Source organism: Caenorhabditis remanei, chromosome I (genome assembly GCF_010183535.1).
Source record: "Caenorhabditis remanei strain PX506 chromosome I, whole genome shotgun sequence".
Lineage (NCBI taxonomy): Eukaryota > Metazoa > Nematoda > Chromadorea > Rhabditida > Rhabditidae > Caenorhabditis > Caenorhabditis remanei.
The window spans coordinates 12,972,806-12,990,319 of record NC_071328.1 but is presented as its reverse complement, the minus strand read 5'-3'; the positions used below and the strand labels follow the sequence as shown (position 1 = coordinate 12,990,319).

General features: G+C 37.8%; 2 protein-coding genes across 2 annotated transcripts; one reads left to right on the top strand and one right to left on the bottom strand.

The window, feature by feature from the left end:
* Positions 1 to 1,388: 1,388 nt before the first annotated feature.
* Positions 1,389 to 11,465, top strand: GCK72_002907 (uncharacterized protein; the record flags this gene model as incomplete). The annotated part of the gene is made up of 10 exons (XM_053723683.1): positions 1,389 to 1,418; positions 2,853 to 3,028; positions 4,272 to 4,392; positions 5,245 to 5,401; positions 5,458 to 5,665; positions 6,182 to 6,762; positions 7,432 to 7,580; positions 7,627 to 7,785; positions 8,704 to 9,337; positions 11,290 to 11,465. 10 exons carry the CDS (start codon positions 1,389 to 1,391, stop codon positions 11,463 to 11,465), a joined length of 2,391 nt encoding a protein of 796 aa, XP_053592328.1.
* Positions 11,466 to 11,884: 419 nt separating this feature from the next.
* GCK72_002906 (uncharacterized protein) lies at positions 11,885 to 15,387 on the bottom strand (the record flags this gene model as incomplete). Its single annotated transcript, XM_053723682.1, has 6 exons — positions 11,885 to 12,126; positions 13,095 to 13,389; positions 13,588 to 13,706; positions 14,293 to 14,397; positions 14,580 to 14,634; positions 15,268 to 15,387. 6 exons carry the CDS (start codon positions 15,385 to 15,387, stop codon positions 11,885 to 11,887), a joined length of 936 nt encoding a protein of 311 aa, XP_053592327.1.
* Positions 15,388 to 17,514: the final 2,127 nt, after the last annotated feature.

Below are 17,514 nucleotides of genomic sequence, written 5' to 3'. Positions count from 1 at the left end.
CCCAGATTCTGGCCCCTTTTTCGGTTATTTTTTTAAATTTCTCAGCCCACAGATGCATTCGGCAACTTTAAATCATATATATTTGCTAGTCACAGTTCTTACAACTACGCTCCACCGAATTCCTCTTGTCTCTTTTTCTCTGGGTCTCTCAATTTTGCACACAATTTTCTTCGGTTTCGGTAGAGCGCGGTTGTAAGACGCGTGTTGTGCTTTGTCAGTGTAGTTTGTCAGTGTAGTTTGCCAGTGTAGTTTGTCAGTGTAATTTTCACGCTGATAATTTTTTTATATTTCGATTTATTCTCTGCTCAACAAATGCATTACAGCCTAAAAACTGATAAATTTGGTGTGGATGATGAGGATGGAATCACGTTAATTCAAAGTTAACCTATGCAAACGCGTTTTGTTGAGACTACATTTTTGGTCATATTATTTGAGTCCTAAATTGAATTTTTTAAATATTTTTTGATCTTTCAAAAAATTGGCCTTTCTCGGTTATATTTCTCCTTAAAACATTTTCTTGTGAATATGCTTCAGTTTGAACAAAACAATTTAGGCAAGCGATTTTTCTCAAAAGAGCGCGTTTGCATAGGTTAACTTTGAATTATCGTGTGGAATAGCTTCTTTTTACACTGACCAATACACTGTCAAACTACACTGACCAAAATCCTTTTTATCATTACTAGATGGGCAGTACCTGCAGGGTTGAGCGGAATTCCGCTTTCCTCTTACATTTAAAAAATTTTTATTTCGCCTTCCGCCTTTTCAACACAGTAACTCACTTCTCTAGTTGAAAACTTTTCGTTATCAATACCGACTTCCGAGTTATGCGCCTTTAAAGCTATAAGCTTTCGGAGGGTCCTAGCAAAGCATTCTTAACTGATAAAGTTAGCTGTAAGGAAACAGAATTTTTCAGTCAATATCTTGTGTGTTGACATGTTTTCCTTCCCCACAAACCGAAACTTCCCAGTATTTTTCCCATTAACTCCACAACTTTTTAATGGATGCCTTCCTTCTTCTCATTATTTTATTAAAAACTCAATTAAAATTGGCTCGAACTTTTGCCGTCCCGAGGTGCGGGGGCCTCTCCTCATCATTATCGCTTCGAGCAGCAGAAGAGTCTAATCCATATATATAAAAAGGGGGCGTGACCGAATACAACGTGCTCTCCTCCTTCTTCTCCCCTTCTTTTCCCTTGTGTCCGATATCGACGAAGCCTGAAAAAAGAAATAGCAAAAAGACTCCTCCCCCCTTTCTTCAGTTCTCTCTATTAAGAGTGATATCACTGGCAGAAACAAGAGCAGCTGATTTTATTTCATTTGACTAGTCTAATTATTTAAGAAAAGGGACTCGAGAGGGTCTCTTTGTTCGAATCTTTCAAAATGCAACACATGAAGATGTTCATTTTCCGGAAGAAGAAGGTAAGCATAGGGTATAGAAAGTTTTTTGTCCTCTGCTGGTCCATCTGATGTAGGATACACTGACCAACATTCCTGGAGGTAATTCTTGGTTCGAAGGTAGATAGACTTATTGTGAACACTATTGTTGCGTATGGAACTAATCGAACTCTAGAAAAATCTCTGTCAGCGGGAAAATTACACTGACAAAACTACACTGACAACCATAGTTGTCAAATCCCGGCCCGGCTTCAAGAAGTCGTCATCGAAAATGTGACTAGTTTTCAGAATTTCTTCTTATTCTGAATGACCAGTCGGTTCACGTCGCCTAACGGCGACTGAACCTCCTTCTCAACACCACCCTTCTAAGTGTTACAGCGCCTGCGGCGCTTCTCACATGGTTCAAACAATCGGGGTCTCAGAATTCTCTTTTTCTTCTGGTCCTATAACTTTTCTTCAGTTGTTAGTAGTCTTTATTAGCTGAGCAACCCGTTCCACAGAGCACCCCTACTTTTCTGATAACATTTCGACAAATTACTTCAGAAGAACAGGAACTTGGTAACTCTATTTTCCCCTTATCAAAAGGCAGGTGATCCTCTAAATATTAAGTTTTTTTTTTACTTTTGACTGATCGGCGACGATGCCGCCTCCCTCCTCTGAAGGCAAAATAAGGCCATATTTAGACAAATACTTATTCTAGAATTCACCATCAATTCTTGAAAAGTGTTAGATTATTCTCTATACTCATAGTCGCGTATTTAATGGTTCAGACATACAACAAAATAAGGTCAAAATCATCTTCGAAAAAATAACTTTTTATTCCGCCTTCCGCTCAACTCCAGTCCGATTGAAGGCTTTACTGAGTCCTAACTTCTTTCGCAATACCCCCCGAGCGTTGACCGACTGTACCAGACAATGTTCCACTAGCTCATGCTCATCTAATTGTACTACAAAGCCTTAACAAAGCAACCGTAATCCCCTTCTGCGTGGGACCATCACTTGAATGAATGTCAATGTTCTATACAAAATTTTACGAAAAGCGCGAATGTCAACCATTATTACTATCTTGGCATTCGCTTCTCCCTCAATTCAAATGTCATTTCATAATGAAAAAAGAAAAGAAAAAACCTATTCCATCCTTACGACCCACAGCAAATTAGTCAGTTTTTCACTGAGCAACTACACTGACAAACTACACTGACAAAGCATGATACGTTTCTTACAACCGCGCTCTGCCGAAACCAAAGAAAATTGTGTGCAAAATTGAGAGACTCAGATAAAAAGAGACTCAAGGGGAATTCGGTGGAGCGTAGTTGTAAGAACTGTGATGAGCTAATATGGACCCCGAGTTTTTCTTTTTTTCTGATTCTGTCTGATCTTGTTCAAGCCCATAAACTTATAAGCCGTAGCTGCTTATCCCCCTCCCCTGATGATGACCTCTAAATACAAAAATTACAGGGCCGCCTTCGCGATTCACGTGATTCGTCGGATTTCAACGATTCGCATGACACGCTAGACGTGGCTGGAACGAGCGCGCACGGCGGCGTCGCCGATTCCTCGACCTCCTCATCAACGCATCACAACTACTCGATGACGGCTCCCGTTTCACCGAATGTTCCACTTTCAGCGAGCAGGTAAGTCCTCCAAAGCCTTTTTGATTTTTGATGAGAAGAAGAAATCTCACGTAAGCGAAGGAGAAGCCATATGTTTCTCAAAGTCTGCCATATTTCTTGAGCCGCCTACGTATTCAATGACCTAGTTCTGAAAAACAAGAACTGAGTCTAATTGAGTCCCGCGGGAATTCTACTATACATATATTTCATTTGATAACAAAAAGAGAACACCCACAAAGAAAAGCTTTATGATGATGTGGCAATTTTTTTTAGGTGAAGAGGGATAATCTGTGATGAGAGGGGGTGGTTTTAAAAGGATTCCCTGAACTTTAAGATTTCTTATCTTTAGATTTTTGACACATTTTCTTCCTTTTTATGTCGAGTACATTCCAGTGAATGTTCTTTGGATTAGATTCTAAGAACTGTCTTATCTCTGAAGCAAGAGGAGGTAACAGAAAAGTGATTTAGCTAGGCACAGTTCTTACAACTTCTCTCCACCGAAATGCTCTTAAAATGTCTCTTTTTCTCTGAGTCTCCTAATTTCACACACAATTTTCTTCGGTTTTGGTAGAGCGCGGTTGTAAGAAGCGTGGCGTGCTAATACACTGGCAAACTACACTGACCAAAATCCAACTTACTTTCATTGTAGATCAAAAGCGATGGTATGGAGTGCTGAAAATCTTTTTTTCTTTAATTTTTTCGAAAATTTCCCGATTTTTCCAGAAAAAAACTTTTTAAGACTGAACTTTTGTAGGTTTCAAAGGTTTCTGAAAAATATACTTGAGAAAAATCATGGATACATTTCAGAAAATAAATGTTTGAAAAACAAACTGTAGTGAAAAAAGCAAAAATTAAAATCCGGACCTACTTGGAATATTGCAAGTCTGCATAGAATTAATCAAGCTCCAGAAAATTATCAGCAGGAAAATTACACTGACAAACTACACTGACCAAACTCGACTGACCAAAACCCAACATCTTTAAAGACACATTCTTCTGTCACTCCGCCCATTTTTTTTCAGCTTTTAGTTTTTAAAGGCGCACATCTTCACAAGCTCACGAAGCCATGACCTTACAGAATCCTGATCACAAACTCCTATTTCTTCTTTTTGAATTTTTGCTGATTTGTTAATCGGTTGATTTTAAATTGTACATTCCAGCTTGTTTAGTCACCGAAATGTTGTCTAGAATTGACAGCTGAAAACCACGTATCATTCTTATTTACAAAAAAATGTGCCTTGAAACTAACTTATTAAATTTGCAGTTCGCATTCCGAGGGCTGGAAGTATTCATCACAGAAATTGTTGTGGAAATTAAAACCAAAATATGCGTATTCACATGCCAGTTCGACGTCTTCTTCCACAGATTCTGCATGGAAATCATTGGTAAGTCTTAAATTGTGTGTTTAGAATGATAAAAACTGTAATCTCTGCCGCCCACTTGTCTCAAAACTATACTTGTTGTGTAGATCAAATCTAGCTCTTCATTTTTGTAGTTGAGAATTTTCTTCCAGCTCTTCTAGGTCTTGAGATATGCACTTAGGCGCAGAGAAGTCAGTCGCTCTCGCTTCTCTGCGCCTCTCACCCTCCAAGAAACATCTACAATAAATTATATTTAGAAGTTCGGGTTATACGAAAACAGTATTCCAAACATTTCGAAAAGTTCTGAACATCAATTTTTGTCAGTGTAGGTACACATAAGTCTACACTGACAAAGTTACACTGACCAATTTTCGATCTGACTACAAACTACAAAAAATGAGTTAGCCTTAGTAAAAATGGAAAATGGTGTAACTCGGCGAGTTTCAGACCGTTTAAAATGATTTTTGGTTACAAATGTTGGGAATGGTATACATTTTATAGTTTGTTAATTCTTGGGATGTTCGAAAAACAGTTCTGCCAAATAAATTTGATGCATTGGGTCCTGAATTTAATACGAAATGTGCACCATGGAACACAAAATTCTGCTCTTTTTGCCCTAAAAACGGGAAATATTGTTAGAAAACTCACTGAGTAACAACAATTGTTAGTTTTCCCAAGGCTTACATACTAGAAACTAGAACTTGTAGACTCTATTTTTAGAAGGGACACGCAAAGAAATCAGATTCTCTCGTTTCTCTGCGTCTCTCACCCTCCAAGTAACAACTATAACCATTTAGAGCCAGGTTTTCTAGGATCAATCGAAAATAAGACATTTTTACGAGAAAAACAAGTTTTAAACATGTTTTCTGTTTGCAGGACAGTATGACATGGCGATCGGTGGACGGTGCTGAAGTAGTGCTCCGTGGTGCCCGCCTCGAAAATCTCTCAGAAATTGAGAGATCAGCTCTGCAACTACTCGCCGCTCAACGTCTTCTGAAAATGCTTCCAGGCGTGAATCTAGGAAAACCAAAAGGTATCAGTGAGTGGGGCGGTGCTTGTCACCCCATCTAATTATAGATCCATTGTCAGCTCTTCGCCAAAAACGACAAAAACTCGTGAAGAGTAATCGGACGCCGACGGTTGCCGATGTGCAGAGAAGAGCGTCGGGCACACCGATGCCAGAGGAGAAGCGGGTGTTCGGAGTGTCGTTGGCGATGTGTATGATGAATGAGAAGAGGCTCGATCAGGAGAGTCGGTGTAGATCATTGGATGATTCTACTGTTATTATGTTGAATAAGTGAGTTGAATGAATCTTGTATGATGAACATAAGCTTCATGCAAGCTAAGCATAGACTCCGTATCCGTTGGTCAATGGGTAAGTCGCTGCGCAACGGATTGTGATTGTTAAATTTGCAGTACATCGACCAATTAGAATTGCTTAATCGGAAATCGTAATTTTAAATCTTTCTTTTGATATAACATCACGCAACTTTATATACGTTCTGGACTGGTCTTAGCGCGTTATTACTCATTAAAACAATGCGTATCTATAGTGAGTCGCTTCGCAGCAAACACTCAATGGTTGTCAACTTATTGCACCGTATCTTCTAGTTTGGCCTCTGCTGATCCGTCTGACGTAGGATACACTGACCAACACCCCGGGAGAAAATTCTTGGTTGGAAGCTAGATAGACTTCTTCTATTAGGGTGGAACGTATTTGTTGAGCAATCGACCTCTAGAAAGTTATAAGCGGGAAAATTACACTGACAACCTACACTGACAAACTACACTGACCAAAACCTCTTCATTCCAGATCAAAAGCGAAACCAACGAAATCGGAGCCTGAAATGGTGACGCACACGATGCCAGAAGATCGTAAATGGCTCTATCCATCCACTCAGAATCTGTACCCAACATCCACCTCCAACCCATCTTCCCCTTCCCCTCTCATAGGCTCCGCCCCTCCGACGTGTTCAATCCTTCCATCGGCTAATCTCCTATCAGCCGAACCCATTGAACCACCACAACTTACTGGTCGATTCGTGAAGAAGCAACGTCCAGCGTCCGCCTCGTTCTCGTGTTCCCTTGATGCCAACATTGATGACGTGGATCCTCACGCACTTCAAGTTCCGAAGATCGTTGAAAACTGTACACAATATCTGATGACTTACGGGTTAACACAAGTCGGGTTGTTTCGTGTCGCCGGAAACACGAAAAGGTGTCGTCAGCTGAGGAATGCACTCGAGAAAGTCGGTGGCGGAGCTGTGATCAATGATAATATGGTGGAGAACACGACGTCGCATGACGTGGCCACACTTCTCAAGGAGTATTTCAGAGATTTACCACAAAGTTTGCTGCCAGCAGAACACTATTTGGCGTATATTGGAGCAGCCAGTGAGTTTTTATTTTTACCTTGGTTGAGATATCAATATTCGATTTTCCCAGTTCAAAATAGCCAACTTTGATTACTGTTTAAATTTTTATATGACTGTGTAGACCAAGTCTAGAACTAAATTTCTGTAGTTGACAACTTTTCTGTAGGATGCCTTCAAAGGAAGATATATTTTGTGGAAAATAGTAATTTCAATTTTTCGCTAAATAGTGTAAAATGTTTACCTTAATTGCTGGTCCTTATGTAGAATACACTGACCATCATCCCTGGAGAAAATTTTTGGCTCGAAGCTGGATAGACTTCTTGTAAACGCATTTGTTGAGCATAGAATTAATCGAGCTCTAGAAAATTTTCACCGTAAAAATAACACTGACCAAGACTACAATGACAATTACAATGACAAACTACAATGACAATTACAATGACAAACTACAATGACAATTACAATGACAATTACAATGACAAACTACACTGACCAAAGTCCAACTTCCTTTCATTCCAGTCCCATTGTCAACTAGAAAGATGGAGTTCTATGATTAGACTACACAGTCATTAAAAAATTTAAAACTCGTAAAAAAATTCCCCCCGTCGCCAAAGCTAGCGCTGAAAACAGCGAATGTTCACATTTCACTGGTGCTACTGTACTTCAATCCACGCTTCTTTTTTTCCAGAATTCAACATTGACGACCGAATCGAAGCAATCCGTCTCCTCTTTGCTCTCCTCGTCTCTCCAAATCTCGATACTCTCTTCGTCCTTCTGAAATTCCTTCATGAAGTGTCATGCCACTCACAGGACAGGTATAATGCAGCTGGCGAATTGGTAATTAAGAATTTCTTTTATTCTCCATTTTTCTCGAAATTTTCAGCTGCCGGGTAACAAAATGGATGCCAGGAATCTCGCCACAATTTTCGCGCCATCAATCCTTCGCGTAGATCACGATAAATTGCAAGAGACATTGGCGGAGAATGAGTTGCAAGTGACGATTGTGGAGACGATGATTAGTAATGTTGAGGAGATTTTTAAGGTGAGATATTGATTGATTGGGACGTTTTGAAACCGGACGTTTCGAAACCAAGACATTTGGCAACTTTGGCATTTCGAAAATTTTACAGAAAATGCCGTATTTCTCTGTGATTTTGCAAAGTTTAGTATCAAAATGTCATGGTTTTGATTGAAAAAGGTGAAAAATCCGGAGAAAAACAAGAAAATTGACTGGAAAAAAATGATGGCCTAGAAAAATCCGAAACTCGGCCATCGCCTGTTTTCGAGCTCTTAGACGATTTTTTCCAGTTCTAAAAATAATTATTATGACTTGAAAGTTTCACAACTTGAAAAAATGCGTCAACGGCACGCCAGACTCAAAAATGGCTGAAATTTTCCGAAAATCTCTCCCAACTGAACATTTTGTCTGGCGTGCCTCTGACGCGTTTTCTCACTGAAAATCGGAAGTAGAGAAACGCTGGCGTGCCTTTGACGCGTTTTTCAATGAAAACATGCATTTTTAAAAACTGGTAAATTTAAGTAAAAGTGATATTTTCCCAAAAAATCCATAATTTCTAGTCATTTTTCACATTTTTCATAAGAAAAAAGAAAATCTTATTTTCCGCCACAAACAGCATTTGCGCTCTATCCGCTCGGTAGAGCACGTTTTCTATGCAAACATTTTTCAATCTGCAAACGCGCTCTACCGAAACCGAAGAAAATTGTGTGCAAAATTGAGAGACGCAGAGGAAAATATACATTTTTAGACATAAGTAATTTCGGTAGAGCGCAGTTGTAAGAACTAACATCAAGCAGTTTAATTTTCAGTCTGCAAACGCGCTCTACCGAAGCTCAAAAAAAATTCCGATGGAGCGCGTTTTCTGTTTAAACAGTTTCGAAATCTGCGAACGCGCTCTATTGAACAACCCGCGAAATTCAAAAAACATTGAAAAAATTACAGATTCCGAAAGAGCTGCAATGCAAGATCTACACGCAACTCCGCCAAACGGAGCCAGATCGTCTCGATCGAATTCTGAATCATTTGTCGAAAATGGACAGTCACGATAGTGTCACTCATCCAGGAGCACTTCTCTCCCCATTTCCAGCAACTTTAGAAGAGGACTCGTCATCTCCACGTCATCACAGACACTCCGACCATTCTCATATCGGAAGACAGAGTCCTTTGGCTAGGGAGTTGACGACGAATGGAAAAGTGAAGGTACAATCTCAGAGGAGTGGATCATGGCCGTTCTCTCTGACAAAGACTCAAACTAGTCCTTCTCGTCCGGAGGCTCAACACTTTTTCCCTGCCGACTCACAGGATGGACCACCGCCTGGTCCAAGTCAAGAACCCACTTCCACTTCGGGTCTCGCCACGAAATCCGCCACGACGACACCGGCGGTTGGAAGAAAGAAAACTGAGTTCAATATGAACGATTCGGGAAGAGATTCCTCGGAGTTTTGTTCGGATGAAATCACTTTCGGAACTGTTAGTCAACCGGAGACGAGTCGATTGGATATTCAGAGGCAGACGGGTAATTCTGCATTTTCTTCTTCGAATAATAAGAAGATGCCTATGATGGGCTCGTTGCAAGGTGAGTCAAAGGGTGGAAATGCGCTCTATTAATAAAAGCTTGCGGAATCCACGTAGAGCGCATGTGCAAACGATATATACAAACGCGCTTTACCGAAACTGAGAAAAATTGTGTGAGAGATTGAGAGACGCAGAGAAAAACTTGAAAAAATGTCAACGTTTCAGACCATTTTTTTTCTGAAAATTCAAAATTTAAAAAGTACTTAAATTGTACAAAAAAGCGCATTTGCTTTCTTTGTATCTTGCAAAAGAAAACGCGCTCCATCGATAACTGAAGAAAAGTAAATTTTGAGAGGAAGGGTGGAAATGCGCTCTATTGATAACGGCTCGTTTCAATTTTTGTGGAATCCACAGTAGAGCGCATTTGCAAGTTTTTTGAAAATTCGTAAATGCAATTGCGCTCTACCGAAACTGAGGAAAACTGTATGGGAGATTGAGATACGCAGAGACAATTATTTTATTCTCAGAAATTTTGAAGAAAAATGTCAACTAAGACATTTTTTGCATTTCAGACGCTTTTTTCAGAAAAAATTCAAAATTTTCGTGAAAAATCCGCAAAAAAAGTGTTTTTCTGAATCCTGTAAAAGAAAATGCGCTCTATCGATAAGTTTTGCAATTTTGCACAACCGCGCTCTAACGAAATTGTAGAAAATTGTGTGCTGCATTGCACGGTGATTTTTTCGGAACCACTTGGTTTGATTTCTAGGCCATCACATTGGCGGCCGCGAGCAACCATTGCACCGTTGAAATTTCTAGACCCTCAACTTTGGTTTGAACTTTCTCAAAATCTATCTATGATATCTAGAAGTCTTTCTATGATAACGCTTAAGAAAATAGTGGAGAATTTTTAGCAGAAAGTTTCATTCTATGAATTCGGCGGCTTCACAGTTTAATCGGCCATTCATGTTTCTTGACATTCAATACAGTGTAAAAAATTATTCCATGTTTCAAACGCGCTCTTTCTGCATGCACGAGAGAAATGAGACGCAGAAAAAACAAGTGCCGCAGTTGCAAAAACCGCGTGCCAAGCTTGCATCCAGACCAGGGCTGTGCGAAAAAAAGTTTCCGAAAAATTTTCGAAAAACTTTTTTTTTCGAAATCTTGGTACCGAAAAAACCGAAAAACTTCTTTTTTTTCGAAAACTTCGGACCGAAAAAATCGAAAAACATTTTTTTTTTCGAAAAATTTTGACCGAAAAAAACCGAAAAATTCGAAAAAAAAAGTTTCCAGATAACTGTCTGAAAAATGTGTTTTTCGGGGGCAAAAATCTTGAATTTGTGTGAAAACTGTAAGTATTTCGAAGAAAGACTGATAGAAACCTGTTTTTGAGTACAGAATTTCAGGAAAAATCGAAAAATCACTATTTTTGTAACTTAAATTTTGAAATTTTAGATGAAATTTCCAAAATTTTTCGAACAGTTTTTTCGAAAATTTTTCGTCCGAAAAACTTTTTCGAAAAGTTTAGACCGAAAAATTTTTCGCCGTAAAATTTTTTCGGAAAATTTGGCCCGAAAAATTTTTCGCCTCAAAATTTTTCGAAAACCACCGAAAAAACCGAAAAAATTTTTCGTCCGAAAAATTTTTCGCACAGCCCTGATCCAGACTCCGCCTATTTTATTTTCCACTGCGGCCGAACTTTTTGAGCGCTACCCACTAGCTGGTTCCGAAAAAATCACCGTACATTGGGACTCAGCAGAGAAAACAAATTCCCAAAATTTCAAAAAAGGAAATTTTTAGCGTTTCAGAGAATTTTTTCAGAAAAAAATTCAAAATTTTCGTGAAAAAACGGCAAAAAAAGTGTTGTTTTCATTCTCGCAAAAGAAAACGCGCTCTACCGAAACTGAGAGACGCAGAGAGTGTTTCGGCAGAGCGCAGTTGCTCTAAAACAAATTTGAAATTCCTTCTTTTTTCGAAAAAATCTTTTCCAATTGTGCAACAGAGCGCATTTTCCAGGAGCCACCACCTCGAAATCAGTGGACGCCCGTTCGCCATCTCGTGAACGTGTCGACATCCGTACAGCCGCCCGTTCATCTGCAGCGGCCGCCCGTCGACGTCTTCGCAACGTCGTCCGGGCGTTCCGATTCACTTCGATGACTCGAAGTACTCCAGATATAGCACAATCTTCTTAAAATCTTCATATGTGACCCCAATCTGATATTTGAATGTATATCGCTATGAAAATACGGATTGAATCGTGTAGTTCCATATTGGAAATTCATCTATAGGCGAATTCCAGGGGAAGTGCGCTTCATCGAACGTTCGGTGGAGCGCACTTACCCTTCCCATTCATTTTCTCTCTCATTTTTTGTCATATTTCCAGATCTAGCCATGATTTGTAGCAAGTGCGCTCTATCGTACTTGCGTCAGTTTTAATAAAGTTAAAGTTTTTTTAGTACATGAATAAATAAAAAGCAATAAAACGGACATCATCACAGATTTTCCAATTAAAAAAAAACATATTTCGAGTCGAATTAAAATCTAATTTAAATAATTATGCACAAGCTCAGGAATAGGAATGGAAAAATCAATAAATTCTCGAGAATTTCCTCTATTTTCCCACTTTCTCCACGTGGATTTTGTCACAACTCGGCGGCCAAAGCAACTCTTTTCTCGATTGAATCAGACGGAGTTCACACATTGCACGAGAGTTCGTGTCCACTTGTAATTGGGCGTAGTCGCTGGTTTTTCGAATGAGACATTGCAGGGAGGAGAGCACTTTTTTCACCGCTTCCGAGATGTCTCCGTTCAGTTCGTCGAGCCAGACGACGAGAAGAGAGGCGAATACGTCTCCTGAAAGAAACAGAAGTCTTGTCAGCGAATTCAGGGCCCGGCCCTGCTCGAAGGCCCGGCCAAATTGGCGCGAAAGTCAAATTTTTTGAATTTTTTCGCGAAAAAGCCAAAATTTCGACTATCATTCAGAATTAGAAGAAATTCTGAAAAATAGTAAAAAATGGTCACATTTTCGATGAAAAATTGAAAACATTTCAGGCCTTAAAATTTTCTACCGGCCCGGGCCTTCGGGCCTTGACAACTATGTCTTGGAGCCATGTCTGAAAATCAGTCTGTAGCGAGTTATGAGGCCTCAAAGTGCCGAAAATTGTTTCTCTTCGTGCAGTTTTTTTCAGTACACATTTCGGAAAATATTCTTTTCACGAGCACGAATTTAAATTGGAATGAACTGAAAAACTGCATGACGAGGTGCGATTTTTGGCACTTTGATGTCTCCTAACTCGTTTCAGACTGATTTTTTCGACCATAATGATACACAAAAACCCTTTTTTTTTAAACACCGAATCGCGAGTTTCCAGCTTGAGAATGCTAGAGATTGGTCACTGCTGGCCGAACTTTTGTTGTTGTATTTCTTTTTTTTTTCGGTTTTTTTTGTTGAGTATTAGCATTGGAATGCCCATACTTTTCTACACACTTTGAAAAGATTTTGAGGAAAATTTGAAATTTCAAGACTTTTTCGATTTTCAAGCGATCTTTTTCATTCTTTTTTTTTTGAAAAAAGTAATAAATAATCGTCGACAATTGATAATAATTGATGAAAATCGCTTTAAAATTGAAAAATTCAATAAAATTCAAATTTTGGCTCCTAGGCCAGGACTACCATGATATCTAACATTACGGGGGAAGAACTCTCCGTGGCCTAGAAACGCAAAATAAAAAAGATCGGCCAGCAATGACCACTTTGGAATTTTGAGCCTTTGGTGATTCTATCGGGATTTTTGACAATTTCTTCGATAACTCCAACTCACCAGTTCCCACGAATTGTCCCATCAATCTTGGGAACGTGAATCGATAGCAATCGGATCCCTGAACACTGGCATAACATCTCAAACTCTCCTGAGTCTGTGCACCAGTCACTCCACTCGTCACCACAATTGTCTTGACTCCTTTCGCGTGTAATTCTCCAACTGCTTTCAGACAATCCTCTTCAGTTTCAATCGGAGATCCAGTCAATTCGCCCAATTCGAAAGCGTTTGGAGTCAAAACGTCGGCGAGTGGAATTATGAGATCACGGTAGACGGGCATCAACTCTTTCGGTGTGTACTGAAAATTATAGTTTTTTAGAAAAATATGAAAAACCAGCTCTATTTTAGGATTTTTATGCAAAAAATCATCAATTCTGAAAAAAATTCAAAAAAATTTGAATTTTGAGTTTTGGCGCCAAAAACTCGGGCCTTGGCAAGTCTGCCACAAATCTGTCCGCCAGAGTTGCAAAAGTGGGCGGAGCTTCTTGACACTTACATATCTTCCATTATCGCCCATCACCGGATCGCAGACGAACTTCGTCTCCGGATCTTTTTGCTTCAAATCCTTCACGACATCGGCGATTTTTTGAAGGAATGTCACATTTCCACAGTATCCTGAGAACATGTGATGTGATGAATGTAATTTTCATTGTTTTCGAGTATTTTTTGAAAATATAAATTATGAAATTTATCTCCCTGAATTTTTGAGAAAGTTGAAAATTTTCATTCATTTTTACTGAAAATTTGAACAAATACGGGGGAAATCGCACGTATGTTGAAAAGTCGAAATTTTGTCGAAAAATCCAAAAAAAAAGTTTTTTTCAGAAATTACATCAATTGAAATTTTATCGTGAAAAAGTGTAAAGTTCCAATTTTTTTTAATTTTGGAAATTTTCGATAATTTTTCAGTTATTCTTGTAATGCTAAATTATAGTTAAAAATTTGACTTTTTTGCGATAATTTTCAAAAAAATCCGTATTTGTCAGTCAAGGCTCGGCCCGGAAAATCCCGGCTTCAAAAAATGACCCAATTTTTTTCTAATTTTTCATCGAAAATGTGAAATTTTTGATGATTTTTCACAATTTACTTCTAATTCTGAATGATACGAGAAATTTTGACTTTATCGCGAAAGAAATTCAATAATTTTCAAACAATTCGAAAAATTGTTTTTGGCAGCTATGAAAATTTTTTTTTAACTTACCAGTGAGAACATGTGTATAATTGTTTATCTTATTTGCTGTCAATCCTTCATACAAATCCTCCAATTCCTTCTCCGTCAGCTTCTGTCCCTTCACTGTTTCGTATCCTGAGTATTTAAATTTTTTTAAATTTTTTTTTAATTTGAAAAATAATGATTTTTTCAAACTAAAAAGCATATTCCAACTAAAAAAATCAAAAAAAGTGTCTCGGTATGCTCTAATATCGATTGAAAATTGATAAAAGGGGCCCGAAAGTTACTTGTTGGAAGCGTCAAATATTCGATGTTACCCGCGTGGTTAGAGAATTGGACACTGTTGATCGCGTCGACTTCGAAACCGTGTAACTGCAAAAAAAAATCAATTATTTTCAGGCTTGAAACGGGCCGATTTCAGATTTTTCACCGGCTCGAGTTTCAGTGCAAAAATAGGAACTTTTCGAAAATTTCTTGATTTTTTGCAAAAAAGTCAAACTTTCGACTATTTTTTCAACTATCGATATATTGGACATATTCTAGGGTAGAAAAAATAGTTTTTGTTATTCAGAAAGTAGCAAAAAAAGCAAAAAACTCCTGGTTTGGAGGTATTTTTTGCTTGACCTTTTCTAGGCCAGCCCGTGGATTTCTAGGCCATGTGTAGATTTACGGGAGAATTTTTGTAATTTTTTCAGCAAATATCGGAAAAAGAGTGATCAAACGATTACAAAGCATGAAATAAATCAATAAAATTACGAATTCAGTTCAAAAGTAGCTATAAAGTACATGGATGCTGAAAAAATCACAAAAAATTCTCCCGTAAATCTACACATGGCCTAGAAATCCGCCGGCTGGTCTAGAAAAGAAAATTTATGATTTTGACTATTTGAGATACAAATTCAAACATTTTACAAAATTTTTTTTTGAAAAAATTTGGCACATTTTTGACTCCGGGCCGAGATTTTGCAATTCTGATCATTTTTTGATGAATTCCCTATTGGGCACCTGAAGCGGGAAAACCGAGCACTTGTTTCCGGCGTAACCATGGACAACGTGGCTTTGAATGGAGAGAACACGACGGTCACGCTCTCTTTCCAACTCGGCAACCACTTCGGCGTTGGTCATCTGAAAATGAAAATTTCAGTCTGGAATTGAGCATTAGGAGTAGAAAAAGTTATAAAAACGAAGTTCTGAAAGTTTTTTATTAATTGTCGTCAATTAAAACGCATTGTCTGCAAACACCGTCACGTCAAAATGCACATAAAACAAAAAATTTTCCATTTTTGATTAAGATTTTCGCCAACTGTTTTCAAAGTGGAAGTTGGCATGCTTTCCTATTTTAAACTTTAAAAAATCGAAAATTATTTTTTTACACCGGAATTCGAGTAATTTTCAGATTAAAAGTTTGAAATTACCTTCAGAAAATTTTTCCTGAACACGCTTGTGAATGAGCGAGCAAATGTATTCATCGACATTCTTTGTGGCGCTCTTTTGTAAAAACTGGGAGAATTTCATAACACGTTTCCATAGTTTTCAGAGATTTTAGCACAAAAACCAGGAAATTCACGTAAAAACTGATTTTCATGGTAAAAATTTTCAATTTTTTCGTATATTCGTGTAAAAATATAGTCAGGCTTGATGGAGTAGAAGAACATCGACGGAAAACAGAGAAAATGTGTAGTCTTTTGGTTTATGTGCATTGTGAATTCGCAAGGATGGATAGAGTACTACTCTTTGGTTGACCTTTATTTTTCATGTATGGCACAAATTAGAAATGGCTGTTTTTAGAAGAAAAAAAGTGGAAAATTGTCTATTTACTGACTTATACATTTTCTAAGCATTTTTATACAAAAAAAACAGAAAAATCGTCAAACCTGGCCTAATTTTAGAAAACTTTTGTATGTTTGGAAAAAATATTTTCAACAAGTCGGAAAATTTGAGAAGAAACTACAATTTCTGACAAAAAAGGCCGAAATTTTCGAATTTTTTGAATGAAATCGACAAGAAACTGAGAAAATCTGATTTTTATTGAAAAAATACAATTTTCGAGAGGAAAAAATGTCGAAAATTCTGTACTTACTTCAAATTTCAAAAAAGTTTTTGAAATTTTCAGTTTTCTATTTTTTCTGATGAATCATGATCACGATTAGCCTAAAAATGCGAATTTTTCATGGTTTAGGTCGGTAATTCAGCAGAATCGATGAATATTTCACTAATTTTTCTCCAAAACTCCAATTTTTTAGAAGAAAAACCAGCAAAAATGCGAAAAATCTAAAAATTTCAGTATTTCTCGCTGTTTTTTCACTCTCGAACAAAAAAAAAGTAATAAGAAAGTATGCACATGACGTGAGTGAATATTTGCCAAGAAAAGCAGGAAAAAGGGGAAAAATCTCGTCGCGAATGGGGCGAAGAAATGGGAAACGAGGGCCCTTCACTCGTTTTTAATCCTTTCCTGTTTTAATGCTCCTTCCGCTGCACGGATTACTATTATAGATGATGATGAAACGTGTTTAAGTACACACTCACACACATCACACTTCAACAAGTACATATATTTGAATAGAAACTAGTAATAAGTTGGTAGGAAAACTAGAAAACTAGCAAAAATATGAATTCATAATTTTAAATCAAAATTAAAGCATTTTCCGATAGAGATACACGTAAATGGAAAAACTGGGAACAAATTCTAAAATTTTAGGGGGAAGGCGTGAAAACGAAAATGTGGGTGGTGATAAGAGTGAAAACTCGTTGAAAGGGGAAGAAGAGAAGAAAAGTGCAAATAATCATTTCGTGTCTTTAATTGTCGTTGTAGAAAAAGGACAACGTGGTGATAAGAAAAGGGAAGCGGTGGAAGAGGGAGAATTCTCGGCCACCTGTTTAAAGGTGCAGCTTCAAAAAATGAACCAATTTTTTCTATTTTCAATCGAAAATGTGCATAGTTGTCAAGGCCCGAAGGCCCGGGTAAATTGGCGCCAAAATTCGAATTTTTTCGCGAAAAAGTCAAATTTTCGACTATCATTCAGTATTAAAAGAAATATTGAAAAAACATCAGAATTGGTCATATTTTCGATGAAAAATTTCAAAAATAAATAAAAAAATTGGTTCATTTTTTGAAGCCGGGCCTTGACAACTATGAAAGAACCAATTTTTCCCAATTTTTTTCCATTATTTCAATTTTTCATGGAAAATTTAAACATTTTTGATGATTATTTAGAATTGTTTTTAATTCTGAATGATAGTCGAAAATGTGCT